This window comes from Panthera tigris, chromosome A1, assembly GCF_018350195.1.
Source record: "Panthera tigris isolate Pti1 chromosome A1, P.tigris_Pti1_mat1.1, whole genome shotgun sequence".
Classification (NCBI taxonomy): domain Eukaryota; kingdom Metazoa; phylum Chordata; class Mammalia; order Carnivora; family Felidae; genus Panthera; species Panthera tigris.
The window spans coordinates 25,296,651-25,315,797 of NC_056660.1; the positions used below are offsets into that span (position 1 = coordinate 25,296,651).

Below are 19,147 nucleotides of genomic sequence, written 5' to 3' on the forward strand. Positions count from 1 at the left end.
GACATATCTTGAATTGTTGGAAAAATATTTAATTTCTAATTCTTTTAAAAGCAAATAAAAGAAATAATACCCATTGGCCAGGTTTTTTTTTTTTTTTTGCATTTTTTCATGTCACTAACACTAGGGTAAAATAAGCAAGCCAATGGTGAAAACTGCTATCTTAGGTACAAAATAAACGCTCTCTTTTTTTATTAATGGGTGTGAATATGAAACATGATCATCTGTAAAATAATAAAATAAAGACAGCTTTGGTTTTTGACAATTTCAGAAAAAGGAACTTTGGTTTTTTATTGCTTTGAAGACTTTCTGTAGTTGACTTTTTTCTTGCTTTGCCATTCACTTTGGATTTGCATTACCTCAGCTCCTCAGACATAAGACAAGGACAGACAGTCCTTATTTAGAAATCATTTCCTAATTTTACATTTTAAAAGTCAATATTTAAAAAGAAAAACCTTATTAACCGCCCCAATCCCACACCCGCTCCTGAATAATCTAGTTTAATACAAGCCTATAAATAATTTCGTTCGTCAAAAAACACTTAAGTAACTTTACAAGAATTATTGTTTAAAAAATTTACATAGGGAAATTACAGTTCCAGTCATTTTACCCCTATAACAGATGGACCTCAAGTATTTGAGCATCAGTGGTGTTTCCTTAGCACATCACCCTTTAGTTGTTCTGTTAGCATGCTGGTTGAAAGTCTTCTTAATCACTCTTTTCTTCTCCTTGATAATGTCTATACTCTGGCTTCAGCTCCCATGTGTTTTTGTGGGTTCCTTTCACGTTCTGCACACCAATTTCTTTTAAGATTTCCTTTAGGTAGCCCTAAAAACAAAAATCCCCAAGATGAGATTATGAAGGCAAGAAACAAAATTTAAAATAAAACCACACATCAAACTACATTCACAACTAATAAAAATTACGATTTCGAAAGCACAACAAGATTTCTCTATAAAGAGGTTTAATAAACCGCCTTTTGGTTCTATTTATGCAATACATGATAACTGTGTTAAATGTAAGATCATTTGCATTAAGGGATTGGAAGTCTGGGATGCCAACAACCTGAGAGCTTAAAAAAAAAAAAGAAAAGATGTCTGGATGAAGATACACTAGAATGTTACTAGTCTCGATGTTTACTAAGATGATGCAGTACACCAAATGTAATTTTCCCTCAAGTTCAGTGGCCTCACTCAGTTCACAGCTGGATAGGGTTATTCTTGGATTACAATCAGCATTTCAGAAGCAGTAGCATATATAAAAAAAAATAACAAATATTCAGGCATCCAGAATTCTCAGTTCTAAGTGACTCTTCATATGTGCTACAGGCCACTTATTTTTCCTCCTCTGTGATAAGGAAAGTTATTATTTGTGATTAGTATTGTTTGTATCTTGGCCAAGCTTGCCAAGGCAATGTAAGGCCTACGAAGTGATAATAAGACATGCTAAACGCCCGGGCCTGCAGCTCTCTTGTGCCTGGCTCCTCCAAAGGACAGAGGTAACGATGATGCAGGGCAGAACTCCATCTTATGTTATTTTTGGTCCCTGAATATTTAATACACGTTAACCAAATGATTACTCTATTCAGGGAATTGGTGGCTGTGATAAATATAATACCAAACGCCACCTTTACGTGCCAATGCCCAAGGCCAAAAAACACTCCATTATAAAAGGACCAACCTAAGTTAGAGTACTTCTCTCTTGGAGTAAGAGAGGGAAGTTAATTATTTAAAAGTGTTTTTTTCACCTGCAGAACCAATCCCGTATTATTTTGTGTATATGCTTCAAAGAACCTGCTACAGTATTAGTAACTCACCCTGTGGATAGAAGATGTAATTTTTTTAAAAGTGAAATGAGGCACTGATTTGAAAAATGGTTGAGAAGCTCCTACATAGATCATGTTTAAGGCAGTGCCTTTCCGGAGTATGGTCCTGGGCCACTTGCATCAGAACTTCATGGGAAACCTGTTAAAGAAGCCTCATCTTAGGCCTAGTGAATTGCAATCTCTGGGGCCAGGCCTGGGAATCTGCATTTTCACATGCCTCTAGGAGACTGGTTTAACTACACTAAAGCTCCACAATATCTGTGGGAAGGACTCTCCCAGCTCTAACACTTTAGGATCTTGAGTCCTCCTAGTGTTGCTTAGTTCTCTGAGCCTCACAATTGCTGGAGAGGTGTTAACCAACATAATCAAACACCACCTTACACTGACTGGTATAATGTTCTACTGCTTATAAGATCCTTTCACTTAGGGGTAGGTCGTCCCCTAGAAACAGTGGCTGATTAGCACTGGAACTACATACGGCTCTTTACGTGGCCCTGGATGACGTAGCTCTACTACCAGTGTGGCCTTCCCATTCCAGCAGCCAGGCCCCAGCAGGTGGCAGCAATGAATCAAATGAGGCCTGGGTTTCCCCAGGAAGAAGCCTGCTTGCCTCCCACACTTTCTGCAGCTGCCTCCACTGAAGGATCTGTGCGAATGAGTAAGCATAAAGGCTTGAGACATCCAGGTAACATGCACATCTGCTATCTGCTACTTCAAATTACATTTTTAAAAGGAGACACTGTTCATAAACTACTTTCTAATTAGACAGTATTCACAAAGGGAAACTGATGTGCTGGGCATAAATGATTTTCAGCTTAGATGCCAAGGACGACATCTTTGTAAAATTCCGAAGAATGATTTATTGTGATACTGGCTATGAACCTGCACACAAACAATAAGACAAAGGTGGACGCACTGCAATGGGTCCAAAATGAAGAGAGCAATTGCTAGGAGCGCGACAGTTGTGAGACAGAAGCTTTCCTGATTTAGGATCACAGTATCTAGCCCTGGTACAGAATTCTGTTTTGGTGGAAGGTGGGAAAGAGCCTATTTCTGGAGCTTTAGAATGTTCTAAACTACAACCTAAAGCTATTTTACTCTAACCAAATGAATTAACTTGGCCACAACCTATTAGTAAAGAAAGTAACAGTACTGATAGGGGAACACAGGTCACAAGAGTCGCTGAAGGAAAGACACAGGTAGGGAACAGCGAGATCACGTCATTCCTCTGCTGAAAAATTTTCAGGGACTTCCCTTTTGGTCTACAGGTTAAATTCCAAACCCCTTCACAGGCATCCATTCAGGCCTGCCTTTTCCCTTTGGCCTCATCTTCTAAGAATTCCCTGAACACATACTTACCATTTGTGTGTCTACATGCTTCTAGTTTTCTCCATATGCTGTTTCCTTTCCCTGTCATACTTACCCCCTTCCCTCAAATCTGAACTCCTCAGCCTTGAAGACTTGGCACCTACCTCTTAGGTTTACATTTCACACTGTATGTACCTCAGTGATAGCCCTCATACCACGTTGTAACCCTTTACTTCTAGGTCTCTCTCCCATCAAACCACTAGTGGTGCGAATGAATAGGCAGTGCTTAAGAGTAAACAAGGGAACTATTCGGGTGCCTGGTTAAGCGTCCTACTCTTGATTTGGGCTCGGGTCATGTTCTCATAGTTCGAGAGATCTAGGGATTCTCTCCTTCTCTCTCTGCCCCTCCCTCATGCCCCCTCTCTCTCTCAGGGAGAAAAAAAAAAAAGGAAATAAGGGAACAAGGATTTGGGCAGGGGTGGGGTGTTTTGAGGTGAGATCATTTAGAAGGTCCTATGGACTAAAACTATGCTAACTCTACTTCTTTTCATTTTTAGAACTCAGGCTCTAATTAACTTATAGGGTTATGACCAGGTTTGAGAAATACAAGTTGACTGATTAAATTGTACTACCTGAATTTGAATTATATTTATTACTAACCTCTGTATTATAAGATGGGGACAAAGCCATCTGGGGGAAATTTTAAAAGTTCTAACAGGACTGAAGATCAGTTGGCAATCTAACTCTCCTTTTATAAAAATTCATATATTTGCACAAATATTTATTTTAGACCTCCTATGTGACAGGAAGAATGGCAACAGAGTCATTTTCATCCCCAAGAGTTCACAGTTTAAGATTAGGGTATGTGAATGGGGACACAAAGGCATAGAAGCAGACAATCGTAAGTTAAAGCATAGTAAGAAGGACATATATACAGGATATTATGGGAGCACTGAGAAGGGGCACTCAGCCCAGCTTGAGTCATGATCTTAGGTTTGAGGATGTGTATTTGATCCTTTGAATTAAACGGCGATTCTGGGCCCAGATCAAAAGATACTAATTCTTCTCCTCTTATACTAAACACTGACTTTCCAATTTAATCTTTTGCCTGATCCCCTTCATTTTAAACAAAGTATTCTGGAACTCAGTAGATCACCTTTATGTCACACAGGATTGGAGAGATTTCTCATTACTGCTATGTGCAGTGCTACAAAACAAGATTTGAAATAAACTGACTCAGATCTAGAAACTTTTCATCAAAAGGATGTCTGGGAGACTATTTACAGGAAGTCTGAACTGCAGAGAAAAAAGGGATAGAACATTACAGCTTCCTTGGAAGGAAAAGGCAAAGCAAATACTGGTCCAAAGAGGTTAGGTGATGGGGCACCTGGGTGGCTCAGTTGGTTAAGCATCAGACTTTAGTTCAGGTCATTATCTCCAGGCTTGTGAGTTCAAGCCCCGCCTGACTCTGTGCTGACAGCTTGGAGCCTTGAGCCTGCTATGGATTCTGTCTCCCCCTCTCTCTGCCCTTCCCCCACTCAAGCTCTGTCTCTCAAAAGTAAACACTTAAAAGTTTTTTTTAGGGGCGCCTGGGTGGCTCAGTTGGTTGGGCGTCTGACTTCGGCTCAGGTCATGATCTCGCAGTCCGTGAGTTCGAGCCCTGCATCGGGCTCTGTGCTGACAGCTCAGAGCCTGGAGCCTGTTTCAGATTCTGTGTCTCCCTCTCTCTCTGACCCTCCCCCATTCATGCTCTGTCTCTCTCTGTCTCAAAAATAAGTAAACATAAAAAAATTTTTTTTTTTTTTAATTTTTTAAAAAAGGGGAGGGGGTCAAGTGATTAGGATGTGGTTTGCATATCTGTGGGTCAAGATAACACTGTGGTAGGCCGAAAGGCAGAAATCCACAGACCAAATTCCTACCATCCCCCAAATCAAGAAAAACATGTGGACTTGCAAGGCACAGGAGCCTACTATTGCAGTCTCTTTCTCCTTCTGTCCCTCCTCCCACCCCCCCTCATTTCTCGTATCATCTTTACTGCTCTGCGAACCAATCCCAAACCAGGAATTTCAGTTAAACATTACATATATAATAATAAATGAACTATATCTAAATTTTTAGAAATTGGTCAAGAACATGTATCTTTAACAAAGAGCTGATCGCCAAGTATTGATGCTTTAGGTAAGCAAATAATATGACCCTATCAGACTTTTGGTCACAAAATCTTCCCAGAAAGGTTGGAATGAATATCCAGTATGCAGTCTATACCAAAGATGGTACCGGTTAATGCAGACACCCACGGACAATCATTGTATGCTTTTTACAAAGTGATCCAACGCAAGAGGGACATTATCAGTTCTAGGATAATTTCCAAGTATCATTTCAAATGATTTGTGTGATAAATCAGAGGGCTTACTGATGAAGATGTTAGTGGCTCCAAGGCACACAATTGTTTGATTAAAAAAACACACAACACATTAGGCATAAGCTGTGAATGAAGGCAACATATGTTTTCCCTCCTTTACACAGAGAAAACTGTAAACAGGATTGGGAAGGTGATGCTGCAAATTCTCTGGGACATGGGCCATGTCAGTATTTTTATCCTCTTTTCCTTCTGGTTTCACCCCCACTTTCCTACTAGACACTCCCTTCCCTTGTCTTCCTCTCAGGTCACACAGGCTGCATTCCTCCCTTTGTAGATGATGCATAATAAAGTGGCCAAGGCACAAGCCCTATCCCAACTCAGCACTACCTTATGGATTAATCCAAATTCTGGAAAAGCAACTTTATTATTGCATGAATATTTGTGTGCTGGTGAACCAACTCACTTTTTTTTTTTTTTAATTTTATTTTTTAAAAAATTTACACCCAAATTAGCATATAGTGCGACAATGATTAAGAGTCGATTCCTTAGCCCCTTACCCATTTAGCCTGTCCCCCCCTCCCACAACTCCTCCAGTAACCCTCTGTTCTCCATATTTATGAATCTGTTACGTTTTGTCCCCCTCCCTGTTTTTATATTATTTTTGTTTCCCTTCTCTTATGTTCCTGTTTTGTCTCTTAAAGTCCTCATATGAGTGAAGTCATATGATATTTGTCTTTCTCTGACTAATTTCACTTAGCATAATACCCTCCAGTTCCATCCACTTAGCTGCAAACGGCAAGATTTCATTCTTTTTGATTGCCGAGTAATACTCCATTGTGATATATATATATATATATATATATATATATATATATATATACACACACACACACACACACCACATCTTCTTTATCCATTCATCCATCAATGGACATTTGGGCTCTTTCCATACTTGGGCTGTTGTTGCTAGTGCTGCTATAAACATGGGGGTGCCTGTGTCCCTTCGAAACAGCACACCTGTATCCACTGGATAAATGCCTAGTAGTGCAATTGCTGGGTCATAGGGTAGTTCTATTTTTAGTTTTTTGAGAAACCTCCATACTGTTTTCCAGAGTGGCTGCACCAGCTTGCATTCCCATAAATCAACTTAGTAACACTTCATGTGCCGGGCACTAGCAAATGATTCACATGTTTGCATATTTCAAATAAACAAAGTTTACCTCCTTTGGGCCAAAACTTTTAAATTTAACTATGTGTTTCAAGATGTGCTTTCTAAACTGTATTTGTTTATTTGTACGCTAAACATAACTTAACCTTGAATACTGACTGCAAGGTATTCCAAGGCTGAGAAATGATGGTTTCCAATTGGGAAAAAAATGTATACATATATAGTTAATGTTAGGTTATAGTTAATTAGGAAAATATAATCAGAAATATACAGATGCACTTGGCTGGCTCAGTCAGGGGAGTGTGCAACTCTAGATCTTAGGACTGTGAATCTGAGCCCCATGTTGGGTGTAGAGATTATGTAAATAAATAAAATGAGAAGAGAAGAGAAGAGAAGAGAAGAGAAGAGAAGAGAAGAGAAGAGAAGAGAAGAGGAGAGGAGAGGAGAGAAGAGAAAAAAATAAAAGAAAAAAAATCCAAAACTTAAAGTAGCAAAAACTAAAATTCCTTTTGAAATTTAAATATGAATTCTTGCATTTTAGAACCATGGCAGCTATCTATTAGTGCATTTAGTGTGAAGTGCGGTTTCAAATGTACAGAATATAAGAAGGTATCAACTGGCATAGTTATTTTTAGTCTATTTGAAAATACTGTTAGAAATTAAATGACAAGCAAAGAGACTATAGGTATATATTTCACCAATAGAGAATTTCTGGTACATTAGCTAGCACTTGCAACCATGAAGTATTATTCACCCTTAAGATATCTGGAATAGAGAGTAAAGTTGTACTTAAGGGCAATAGGAGATAGAAGTTTTTGCTGGCTAAAGATTAAAAAAGGATTGATGAAAATTTGGCAGTTAGTTCCTCAGGTTATCAAAGCTATGAAGTGCCTCAACGATTCCACTCCCAAGAGAAATAAAATCATATGCTCATGCACAAACCTGTACATAAACGTTTACAGTAGCTGTATTCATAATAGCCAAAAGCAGAAACAACAAAATGTTGTAGATCTATATAATGGTATACTAGTTGGCAATAAAAAGCAAGGAAACACTGATAGAAGCCACAACATGGATGAAACCTGAAAATATTATGCCTAAATGAAAGAAGCCAGTGATAAGAGATCACATATTATATGATTCCATGTGTATTAAATGTCCAGAGTAGGCAAATCTATACAGATAGATAGAAAATAGACCAGTGTTTGCCTGGGGAGTGGGGGGTGAAGGTGGGAGAGGGGAGTGACTGCTAATAGGTATGGGATTTCCCTTTGGGATGAAGAAAATGTTCTAAAATTAATTGTAGTGATGGTCACACAAGTCTGTGAATACATTAAAATCCACTGAACTGTAATTGAAAAAAATACAAATATAATTTGTACTGAAAATAAAGGTTTTAAATTGGGGTGGGGGGCGAGTGACCTATCTAGCTCATAACAACAAATTAAGAGAACACCATTTTTATTACCAAATTATGATGAGTACAGTAACACTGCCAATCAACAGTAGCTAGCTCTGTGCATTAGTCCGTATGTACTGGAAAATATGATGGCATCAGAATACTGGTCTTGGGACACTGTAGAAGGAATGGCTCTACAAAGCTGCAATACAGAACTGACACTACAAGGTCTTCTGCCAACAGGCTTATCCTCTGGTATCTCAATTCTCCTGTCAGATAGAGAAACTGGGAGGCTGTGAACACTTATCTAAATCCACAGAGTCATGCTCTCTCTAATGCTAAGACCAATCTAAAGACCAGTGAAATTCCTTTCCAGAGACAATTTCCATAAGGACCATAAGCCTAAAAGCAAATCCTTCTAGCTTGTTCAGAGACTAAATAAAGAAATCAGTAGAAGGCAGTTAATAAGCTTAAAAACTTACTTTTAACTTCCCTTCAAATCAAATGGTGCTGAAGGGTGGGGAAGGAGATTTTATAAGTAGTGATATTTTTCAGATTAAATATAAATTTTAAAGTCCATTGCTTAATTAAAAATTCTATGTAAATTTTGCATATAAATAAATGCCCAATTCTCTTTACTGGGTGCTTATGTTAAATACTGCTTTTATCTACATAATATTTCACGTAAAATATGGACTCAATTGGTTATGTTAGTAAATTCACCCCGAATTTTACCTCATTCAGAAATATGGTAAAAAATGGGGGGGGGGAGTGAAACAAAGCATATAAGTTAAAGGAGAAAATGCTATTACCTATGATAAACTTTCTGGTAGATCTAGAAGTTATTAAAATCTTCTACAAATAAATATTAAAATTTCATAAATGTGTTTAAATTTCATCCATTTATATTCAATACAATTCAAATAGTTGATTTATTTTAGTATGACATTTCATATTCTAAAGCTCAAAATATATTAGGTTCTACATCATTAATTAGCAAATAATTATTTTTTAAAACAGAAGTCTCAAAAAAGGCTGTTATTAACATGCTCTTTTAAGAAATTGGTGGTCTTTATTTATTTTTAATTTTATTAATGTTTATTTATTTTTGAGAAGGAGAGAGAGAGACAGAGTGTGAGTGGGGGAGTGGCAGAGAGAGAGGGAGACACAGAATCTGAAGCAGTCTCCAGGCTCTGAGCTGTCAGCACAGAACCCAATGCGGGGCTCGAACTCACGAACCACGAAATCATGACCTGAGCCAAAGTTGGACACTTGACAGACTAGGTCACCCAGGTGCCCTAGTGGCCTTTTTTTAGTAGTATCATTCAAAAATAAACACTTCCATTTATAGGAAAAATGAACTAAAAGGGAACATGTGAACAGAAAGGAAATGATAAAGATTTCAGAAAAAAAAAAGTAAAAAAAGGAAAGTATATTCAGAACAAAACACTGTAATCAAAACACCACTTATTAAGTAGTAAATTTGGGAATATGCTTCAGACATTAAAAATACCTATTTTTATTTTGGATTAGGAACTGAATGAGCTAAGATAAAGCTTAGATCCCATTCTCTATGTACCTGGCTTAGATCAATGATGATGATTCTTAATAATACAGAAATGACAAAGCCTGACTGAGAGAGACATTAGTCTTTTTCCCCCCATTAAAAAAGGGGGTTACTATTGTGAGAAAAATATTTTCCTTGCTTATCTACATATACAAGCACATGTCTGAATACAGAAGAGGCAACATGGTAAGAGATATTCCTAGACTGAAGTCAGGACAATTGGGTTCAAGCCACTAGGGAACTCATTCTCTGGGTCTACAAGTAAGAGAGACTAGATAATCTCTAAGATCATTTTTACCTTTTTTTTTTTTTAATCATTTTTTTCATCATTTTTACCTAAGATCCTGAGTCAGATACACACACACACACACACACACACACACACACACACACACACACACCCCGACATCTGTATATGTATATATGTAGATAATTTATATGGTATATATGTATCATAATTTACAAGATTTATATGTCATGAAGAGGAAACACGAATACTGTCGTCTGGCTTGAACAATTTAGGGAATAGTGGTCCCTAAATGGGGACCTAAATGGGGAAGACAGAAGAAAAAATAAATCAAGAGTTCTGTTTTGAACATCCCAAATGTGAGACAAAGGTGGGAAAGGTAGTGGGCTCTGGCTGGCAGAGTACTCATAACTCCATCCTCTTGGTTCAGGAATGGGCACACAACCCCCAAAAGATCAATTAACATCTTCCCTGGGGCTTTTATTAAAATAATTAGGGCAAATATTCCCTTTTTTCTTAGAGGCTGCTAGCTGTGAGGTGTTTGAGGAGGCCATTTTGGCTATCATATGGCAAGATCCCACCTAACAGTAAAGATAACACATAAGAAAGAATAATGAGGGCACAAATGTGGAAAGATGGGAAGGGACAGTTCTAAAGTTCTAACTAATATTAGTGGCTGTAGCCAGTAATGTCTAAAGCTAGATGCATTCCTGAACTTCCCAGCTACATGAGCCAATAAATTCTATTTTTGTTTAAGTTAGTTTGAGTTGAGTTTCTATTTTTTTCTTTAAAGTCTATTTATTTTTAAGAGAGAGAGAGAGAGAGAGAGAGAGAGAGAGAGAGAGAGAGAGAGAGAGAGAGACGGGAAGAGGAAGGGGAAGAGGAAGGGGAAGAGGAAGAGGAAGGGGAAGAGGAAGAGGAAGAGGAAGAGGAGAATCCTAAGCAGGCTCCGAGCTGTCAGCGCCGAGTCCAATGCAGGGCTCGAACCCACAAACCGTGAGATCATTACCTGAGACGAAGTCAGACACTTAACCGAGACACCCAGGCGCCCCTTGAGCTGAGTTTCTATTCTCTGCAACTAGAAGAGTCTCAACTAATTCACATATCTACAATAGCATATACAAACTCTTTATCTTAAATAAGCTCTATACCCAACATGTGGCTTGAACTCAAGATCCCAAGATCAAGAGTCACATACTCCACCGAATGAGCCAGGTGGGTGCCCCTATAACAGCATATACTTATAAATAAAAAAATTTGTTTGACAGGAGAAATACTCAGGTCATACTTTCCAGACATTTTATCCTTAAAAAAAAAGCCTACCTTCTTGTATCTTACTGAGGCCAAATTTTGCTTCAATTACTTCTGTTCACACTTTTACTTTAAGTCTATCTAGAAACAAATTCTGAGGATTAGGTTAACATTGCCTTATTGCTGCAATGGCTTTGTGTATTGAAAGCCCACTTTGTCCGAATAAGCAACTGCCTGTCGAGCAATGTTTAGTGCTGGGACCTTGAAATATGGGCACCAAATTCCTCCAAAGTCAAAGCCACACAAATGTTTTCCTAGATTTTCCTGTTAATTTGAACTTACTTTAGTAAAAAGCATGCAAATTGTATAATTAAACAATGGTCTGCTGGACTGACATGACTGGGGACTGCTGATTCAGAAGGAATCATCAATAATTAAAGATCAACTTCCCTAGATCATGCCTGGAAACTGGGTGGATACAGAACAAGAAAATTAAAGAGGTAACCAGAGCTGATTTTCAAGGATACTTTTGGCAGAAAAATACGATTCAAGGAACACTGGTAAATGGCTGCTATGCTAGAGAGAACACAGTGTCAAGGCTCAAAACGGTCTTGGCAGTTTGGTGTTTCAAAGGGAGCAATTAGGTACAGCTCTGAATGGTTTAAATTTTGAAGGAAATGCTGTGTATTTCTATTTTACAGATACAATAAGATATGAAGAAAGGCTAGACATAACAAATTCAAGGTGAAAGATCAAATACTGCATGGGAGAAATAATAGGCTTCCTCTGGTATTTCACATTAAAGCCCAAATTTAAATCATATAAAAACATCCCTTTAAATGGATATCATGTTTCTGACTTTACATCAATTACCAGAGCTTGGCCTTTTAAAATTGGCTTATTTACCCTTGATGAGTAACTTTAACTCCTTCATTGTTCATGCAAGTCACATGCCAGCCAATGACAGAAAAGGTCTGGCCATAAGGACAGTTTCTCTGATCAATAATTTTGCTCATGGAAGTGAAAGTTTTTAGGAAGAAGAATACAGAGAATAAGAACTGCAAAAACAAGAACAATATCTCGGGTCCACTCCATGTGTCAAAAATTACACTCTGAAGGTCAGAAAGCAAATGGGAACTTAAGAATATGGTAGCAGTGTTAATGAAATAGAGAATGTGTTAAAGTAATAGAGTTCATGGCTGGAAATCTGTTATCAAAGGGGGCACTGGGGGCCATCAGAAAATGAGAGAAAGTCATTAAATGCATATACTAAAGAGGTGATTAACACAAACAAGATCTCTTTTCTCCTCTTTTACACAGGGGCTCAAAAACTGGTTTGTGTTAAACATCAAATGTATTTAAGTACCCTGTCCAGGCTAAATGGCAGAGCTGGGACTTGAACTGAGATGCCATTACTCCAAATCCACCACTATTTCCATCATACCAGGAAGCCCCTTTCCTGGATCACTGATCTTCATGCTATACTGGGTTCTTTCATTCTTCTGGAATTGCTCAGATTAAGATCAAATTAGTAAGGGTATATTGATGACCATGAGTACAGACTCACTTATGTCCGGTGAAGCTTTTAAAGGGGATAGTTATCTATACAGAGGAAAGCTGAACTTGGGCCACTTCGCAGGTCAATGGGATTTGCTAATTCAATTCAAATACGAGAGGGAGGTGGAGAGGAGATAAAATAGGAGACAGAGAGAAAGAGAGAGAGAGTCACAGATATCGGGTTGGAAGGGAGCACAGTGACTATCCAGTGTTCCTCAATTTTAGGAAAGGAAGTAACTCCCCCAGATCCCAGTGGGTAGGTAAATGGCAGAACCCAACCCATGCTGACCCCTTCCTGCCCCCTCCTCTAGGCGGAGATAACTAAAACCCTGGCGTTCCACACTTAGTTGAGACTGGCTGTCTGTCTTCCTTCTCTTGCCAAAAATGACATGAGGCCTGTCGAATCCATCTGAATCCATCAATTCATCTAATATTTACTGGATTTCTACTATGTTTACATTGTAGAACATATGAATATTTAGGGCTATGACTAATACACAACCCTCCTTTAAGAACCTCATGCTTGCTGAGGCAAACTGCCTCTAAACAATAAGACACTTATAAAATAATTTAGTTTCTAGATCAGTGGTTCACAAGCTCTTTGAGGTTCCCAAACCTTCTATGAGAATCTGATATTAACTATGATCTGCTCCCCAGAAAAACCCACATATTTTTGCACATATTCAGAAGACTGCTGGATCTCCTAAAGCCCATCTACTGACCATGAGGTAAGCAGCTCATTCCTTTCTTCTCCTCTCCCTTCCCTTTCTTTCTTCTTTCTCTCTTTCTCTCACTTTCTTTTTATGTTTGTTTATTTTTGAGAGAGTGAGTGAGTAGAGGAGGGCAGAGAAAGACAGAGAATCCCAAGCAGGCTCTGCAGCTGTCAGCACAGAGCCCGACATGGGGCTGGAACTCACGAACCATGAGATCATGACCTGAGCCAAAACAAAGAGTCAGACGCTTAACCAACTGAGCCACCCAGGCACCCCTAAGTAGCTCTATTTTAAGAGATTCACTGAGCACCTCTACATAAAAATTATCTGAAACACCAAAACTGAGAGAAATACTAGTTATTTCTTTTCTCTGACACAAAATGAATTTTAAAAATAGTATGTTGGGGCCCCTGGGTGGGTCAGTTGGTTAAGAGTTCCACTTTGGCTCAGATCATGCTCTCACAGTTCATGGGTTCGAGCCCTGCATCAGGCTCTGTGCTGACAGCTTGGAGCCTGGAGCCTGCTTCAGGTTCTGTGTCTCCCTCTCTCTCTCTGCCCCTCCCCCACTCGTACCCTCTGTCTCTATCAAAAATAAATACACATTAAAAAAAGTAGAAAAGTAGGGCGCCTGGGTGGCTCGGTCGGTTAAGCGTCCGACTTCGGCTCAGGTCATGATCTCGCGGTCCGTGAGTTTGAGCCCCGCGTCGGGCTCTGTGCTGACAGCTCAGAGCCTGGAGCCTGTTTCAGAGTCTGTGTCTCCCTCTCTCTCTGACCCTCCCCCATTCATGCTCTGTCTCTCTCTGTCTCAAAAATAAATAAACGTTAAAAAAAAATAAAAAAATTAAAAAAAAATAAAAATAAAAAAAGTAGAAAAGATAAAAAAAACAGTATGTTGTTCCACGTTAAGAAATTGGGAAGCAAAGAAATTGTCTTCTCTAGTATCATGTAAATGTCCTTCTACATACAAATACTTATTTTCCTATATCTAATGTGTGTGTGTGTGTGTGTGTGTGTGTGTGTGTGTGTGTTATTCCATGAGAATATACTGTCTGCATTCAGTTTCTGGAATGGCCTTTTTGTGTGTGTATGTATGTATGTATGTGTGTGTGTGTGTGTGTGTGTATATATATATATATATATGACACAAGGATAAACTTCATTAAACGTAGAAAAAACACAGCTTAGCTAATGAATTATTCTATTTCAATTTTTAAAAATCTAGTTTGAAATGCTGTGTCTAAGGCTTTGATGGTGAAGGGAGTGAAGTCGTTAAGAGGAGCTGATAATGGCAGCATGAGCACTTGCCTCCTATTAAAAAAAAGTAGTTAGATCTTTTGGAATTTAATTTCTTAATAAAAAAGTGAAAGATTGAAATGTAACAGTGAAATCTGCAGAAATGGGAAAACTACCATCAATATTGAAATTTCCTAAGTTATTTCCTAAAGCTTTGAATAAGTCAGAGTGTAAAAGGACAGAAAATAAAAGAGATTCCATTTAATTTTTAAAACCCTGTAAATAAATACTGTTACAATTCAATTCTCTGCTTTGCTAATGTTAGGTGTAAGAAAGTGAAACAGAAGGAAATGTGACTCAAAGACTGGAGAAAAGGGATTTGGATTCCTTATTTGTTACCAGTGTTTTAATGGATTAGAAATACAAATTGTTAGCAAATAGGCACAAAAGTCTGGAGCAGGGATGGAAAAATGATTATTTATAGTACAAACTTTCTAAAACATCAACTTAATAAATTTTTCCTTAAAAATGGAGAACAGACCAACAGACCAACCCAACCACAACCTCAACCAACACTGGAGCAGTACACAGCTCAAGTGTAAAAGGACCTAATGTTAGTGCTAGGTAAATTTTGATTAAAAAAAAAAAAAAACCGCAAGACAGAGATGAACACCCTCATCATGACAAATCAGTATGGCTCTTAAAGGAAATGCAGTTCTTCTAGAAGGCACATTTTCAAATATATGAAAGAAGCTGAGTGCTTTTGGAGGGAGGTAGGGGAACAAATGAAAGACTAGGCTTGATGTCAAGGGATCAGTCAAAAGAAGGGTATATCTACTTTATCTTCATATGGAACTATTAACATAATGTATTTGAAATCTAAAATAATGAAGCTGATGTCACCAAAAAATAACCTGTATTAAGACATCTTTCCTGAGTGTTGAAATAAACCCTGACATTAGCATAGGTGCACGTGAACTTCTTCATATATGATACCCTTCTCTTCAGAAACGTCATCTAAATGAAGCAGGACATATTTAAAGGATCAATGTGAGCATATACATACCACAGGTTGTTTTGTGATGTCCACCAAGTCCTTAAGATTGTAATACTGATGTTTCTCAAATGCTGAAAATAGCATGTCTAAAACGTGTTGTTTATCAGCTCGAGCTCGTTTTCCATCTTCTTTCTTTTTCCTTTCATATTCAATCTAGGTGCAAAAAGCAAAAGTAATAAAGGCATCAATCCAACATTCTCACTCTGAAATATAGGCATTCTCTTTTTATAACCCAAAAATATGATTAATTTCAAGCTGTAAGGCTACAGTTTAAAGAGCAGTTCAGACTGCTCCTGGGGCTCCTCAGACCTTGAAGGCTCTAAGAGGTATCAACATGCCATCTGTAAACCAATTTCATTATTTCCAAAAGCTTTATATAATGCCTCCATTTGCCCCCAAATAGCCTTTCTGTGCCAAATTAGAAATCAGTGTGGCTACTGATTTGCTCATGGTGATCAGAAAGTCCAACTTGCAGTTCCTTTGTTTTTATTACCCAAAATACAGTAAAATAGTTTATCTAACAGAAACAGTTTGATAGGTAACGTCTTTCAAAATTGAGGTTTTTTGGGACAGACAGAAGATTAAAAAGCAGGCATATTATGAAGAGGTTCTCTAGGAAGTGAAAAGTTTGAAAAGCAGTGGTAAAGAGAAAAGAATGTAGGCAGTGACAGGAGGCCTTTTCTCCTCCCCACACTGCGTGACCTCCTTGAACACATAAAATGAAGTAAGCTTACTAACAGAAAATGGTAATAATACATACTCAGTACTCAAAGCACAAGCAAACTATTTTCCCCAAATCCCCATTTTATCTTAATTCATGTGAACTCTAAATTCAGCTGTATAATACACCTTCATTTGTAACATAAAAATAAAATACCTCTCATTCAAATAAAAATGACACTCTAGGATCAAATGGTGTGTTTGTCCTGTAGTTCTATGTACCTTTATGCATGCTAGATTGAAAGCAGTGGCACTAAGAGAAGGTACAAACTTTCTCCTCATGTTATCCTCTAGAGATTTCATCAGTTGTAAACAAAAAAAAAAATTACTTAAAAAATTTTTTAAAATTATTATTTATTTTTGAGAAAGTGCAAGTGGGGGAGGGGCAGAGAGAGAGAGAGAGGAAGACAGAGGATCCAAAGCAGGCTCTGTGCTGACAGCAGTGAGCCCGACGTGGGGCTGGAACTCACAAACCGTGAGATCATGACCTGAGATGAAGTAGGAGGCTTAACTAACTGAGCCACCAAAATTACTTTTTATTAGGCAAACTACTGAATGGGAGAAGATACTTGAAACTGACATATTAGAAAGGGAGTTAACATCCAAAACATATAATGAACTTTTAAAACACCAAAAAAAAAAAAATTTCGATAATCCCCCAAACCCCCAATCTGATCAAAAAATGGGAAGCAGATCTGAACAGACATTATTCCAAAGACATACACATGGCCAACAAATACATCAAAAGATGCTCAAACCACTAATCATTAGCGAAATACAAACTAAAACCACAATGAGATATCACCTTACACCTGTCAGAATGGCTAAAATCAGAAAGACAAGAAACAACAAACGTTGGCAAGAATGCGGAGAAAAGGGAACTCTAATGCACTGCTGATGGGAATGTAAATTGGTACACCGTGAAAAACAGTATGGAGGTTCCTCAAAAAAATTAAAAATAGAAGTACTGCATGATCCAGTAATTCCACTATTGTTTACCCAAAAAAAAAGAAAACACTAAATCAAAAAGACATATGCACCCTATGTTTGCTGCAACATTATTTACAATTAGCCAAGATATGGAAGTAACCTAAGAGTCCATCAACAGACAAATGGTAAGAAGAAAAATATATACACAATGGAATATTGTGCAGTCACCAAGTCACATCATTATGCATGATGAGATCGTGCCATTTGTGATAACATGGATGGATCTAGAGGGTATTATCCTAAGTGAAGTAAGTCAGACTGAGAAAGACAAATGCCATGTAATTTTGCTTATGTGGAATCTAAAAAAACAAATGAGTAAACAAAAAGAATCAGACCTAGAAATGCCAGAAGGAAGAGGGGAAGGAGATGTGCAAAATGAATGAAGGAGAGCGGGAGATAATAGGCTTCCAGTTACGGAATGAGTTAAGACACGGGAATAAAAGGTATAGCATGGGGGGCTGCCTGGGTGACTCAACAGGTTAAGGGTCTGACTCTTGGTTTCAGTTCAGGTCACTGTCTCACAGTTTGTGGGTTTGAGCCCTGAGTCGGGCTCTGTGCTGATACTGAGGGGACTGCTTGAGATTCTGTCTCTCTCTCTGCCCTTCCCCACTTGCTCTCTCAAAATGAGTAAGTAAACATTTATATATATATAAAAAGGTGGAACACAGGAAACACAGTCAATGATACTGTAATAGTGCTGTATGGTGACATGGTAGCTATGCTTGTGGTGAGCACAGCATAATGTACAGAGAAGTGGAATCACTATGAAACTATACACCTGAAACTAATCGCATTGTGTGTCAGCTGTACTTAAAAGAATTTTTAAAAACGTATTCTTCATTGAAAACATGCAACTTATATTCACTCGTTTCAGCTGGTTAAGCTTTTAATTTTTTAACGTTTATTTATTTTTGAGACAGAGAGAGAGCATGAACAGGGGAGGAGCAGAGAGAGAGGGAGACACAGAATCTGAAACAGGCTCCAGGCTCTGAGCTGTCAGCACAGAGCCCGACGCGGGGCTCGAACTCATGGACCGTGAGATCATGACCTGAGCCGAAGTCGGACGCTTAACTGACCAAGCCACCCAGGCGCCCCTATTTTTTATTTTTAAAATAAGCTTATTTATTTTGAGAGAGAGGGAGAGAGAGAGAATCTCAAGCATGCTCCATGCTGTCAGCACAGAGCCCGGCAGAGGGCTTAATCTCACAAATTGTGAGATCAGACCTGAGCCAAAATCAAGAAAGAGTTGGACGCTTAACCCACTGAGCCACCCAGACGACCAAGCTTTTAATTTTTTAAAGAAACATTTCATTTTAATAAGGCATTGTGATAAAGCATAAAGCATATTAGAGGAAATATATATATATATATACACACACACACATATATATATATAGCAGCCCACCTAGTAAATAAAGGCAGGCTCAATGAAAGCTGGCAGAGAACATTCTCCTGTGCATCAACTGGAATTAATGTAGGAGAAAAGAAAGAAAGAAAGAAAGAAAGAAAGAAAGAAAGAAAGAAAGAAAGAAAGAAAGAAAAAGAGAAATGTATTTCAAAACCTACAGCTAAATTACTGCATAAATGCCACCCTCATATAGTTAGGCTTACTCCCTATATTTTACAATAGAGATTTGTTATAAGAGAGATAAAACTTAGTTTCTATTGATGTTAAATAGAGAAGAGCAGTGTGACTAGAAAAGTCAGAAGCAAGACTGGAGAAGAGATAGACCAGAGCCACCTATGACCAAGG

General features: G+C 38.2%; 1 protein-coding gene across 5 annotated transcripts in view; it reads right to left on the reverse strand.

The window, feature by feature from the left end:
- Window positions 1-262: 262 nt before the first annotated feature.
- GTF2F2 (general transcription factor IIF subunit 2) overlaps window positions 263-19,147 on the reverse strand; it is a 201,090-nt gene continuing 182,205 nt past the window's right edge. For all 5 annotated transcript variants that reach the window (XM_042974418.1, XM_042974472.1, XM_007085381.3 and 2 more), the window contains 2 exons: window positions 15,694-15,837; window positions 263-825 (listed from right to left, as the gene is read on the reverse strand). In XM_042974418.1, coding sequence (XP_042830352.1) covers window positions 706-825; window positions 15,694-15,837 — 264 coding nt within the window. In that variant the 3' untranslated portion in view covers window positions 263-705. The remainder of the gene's footprint in view (window positions 826-15,693; window positions 15,838-19,147) is intronic.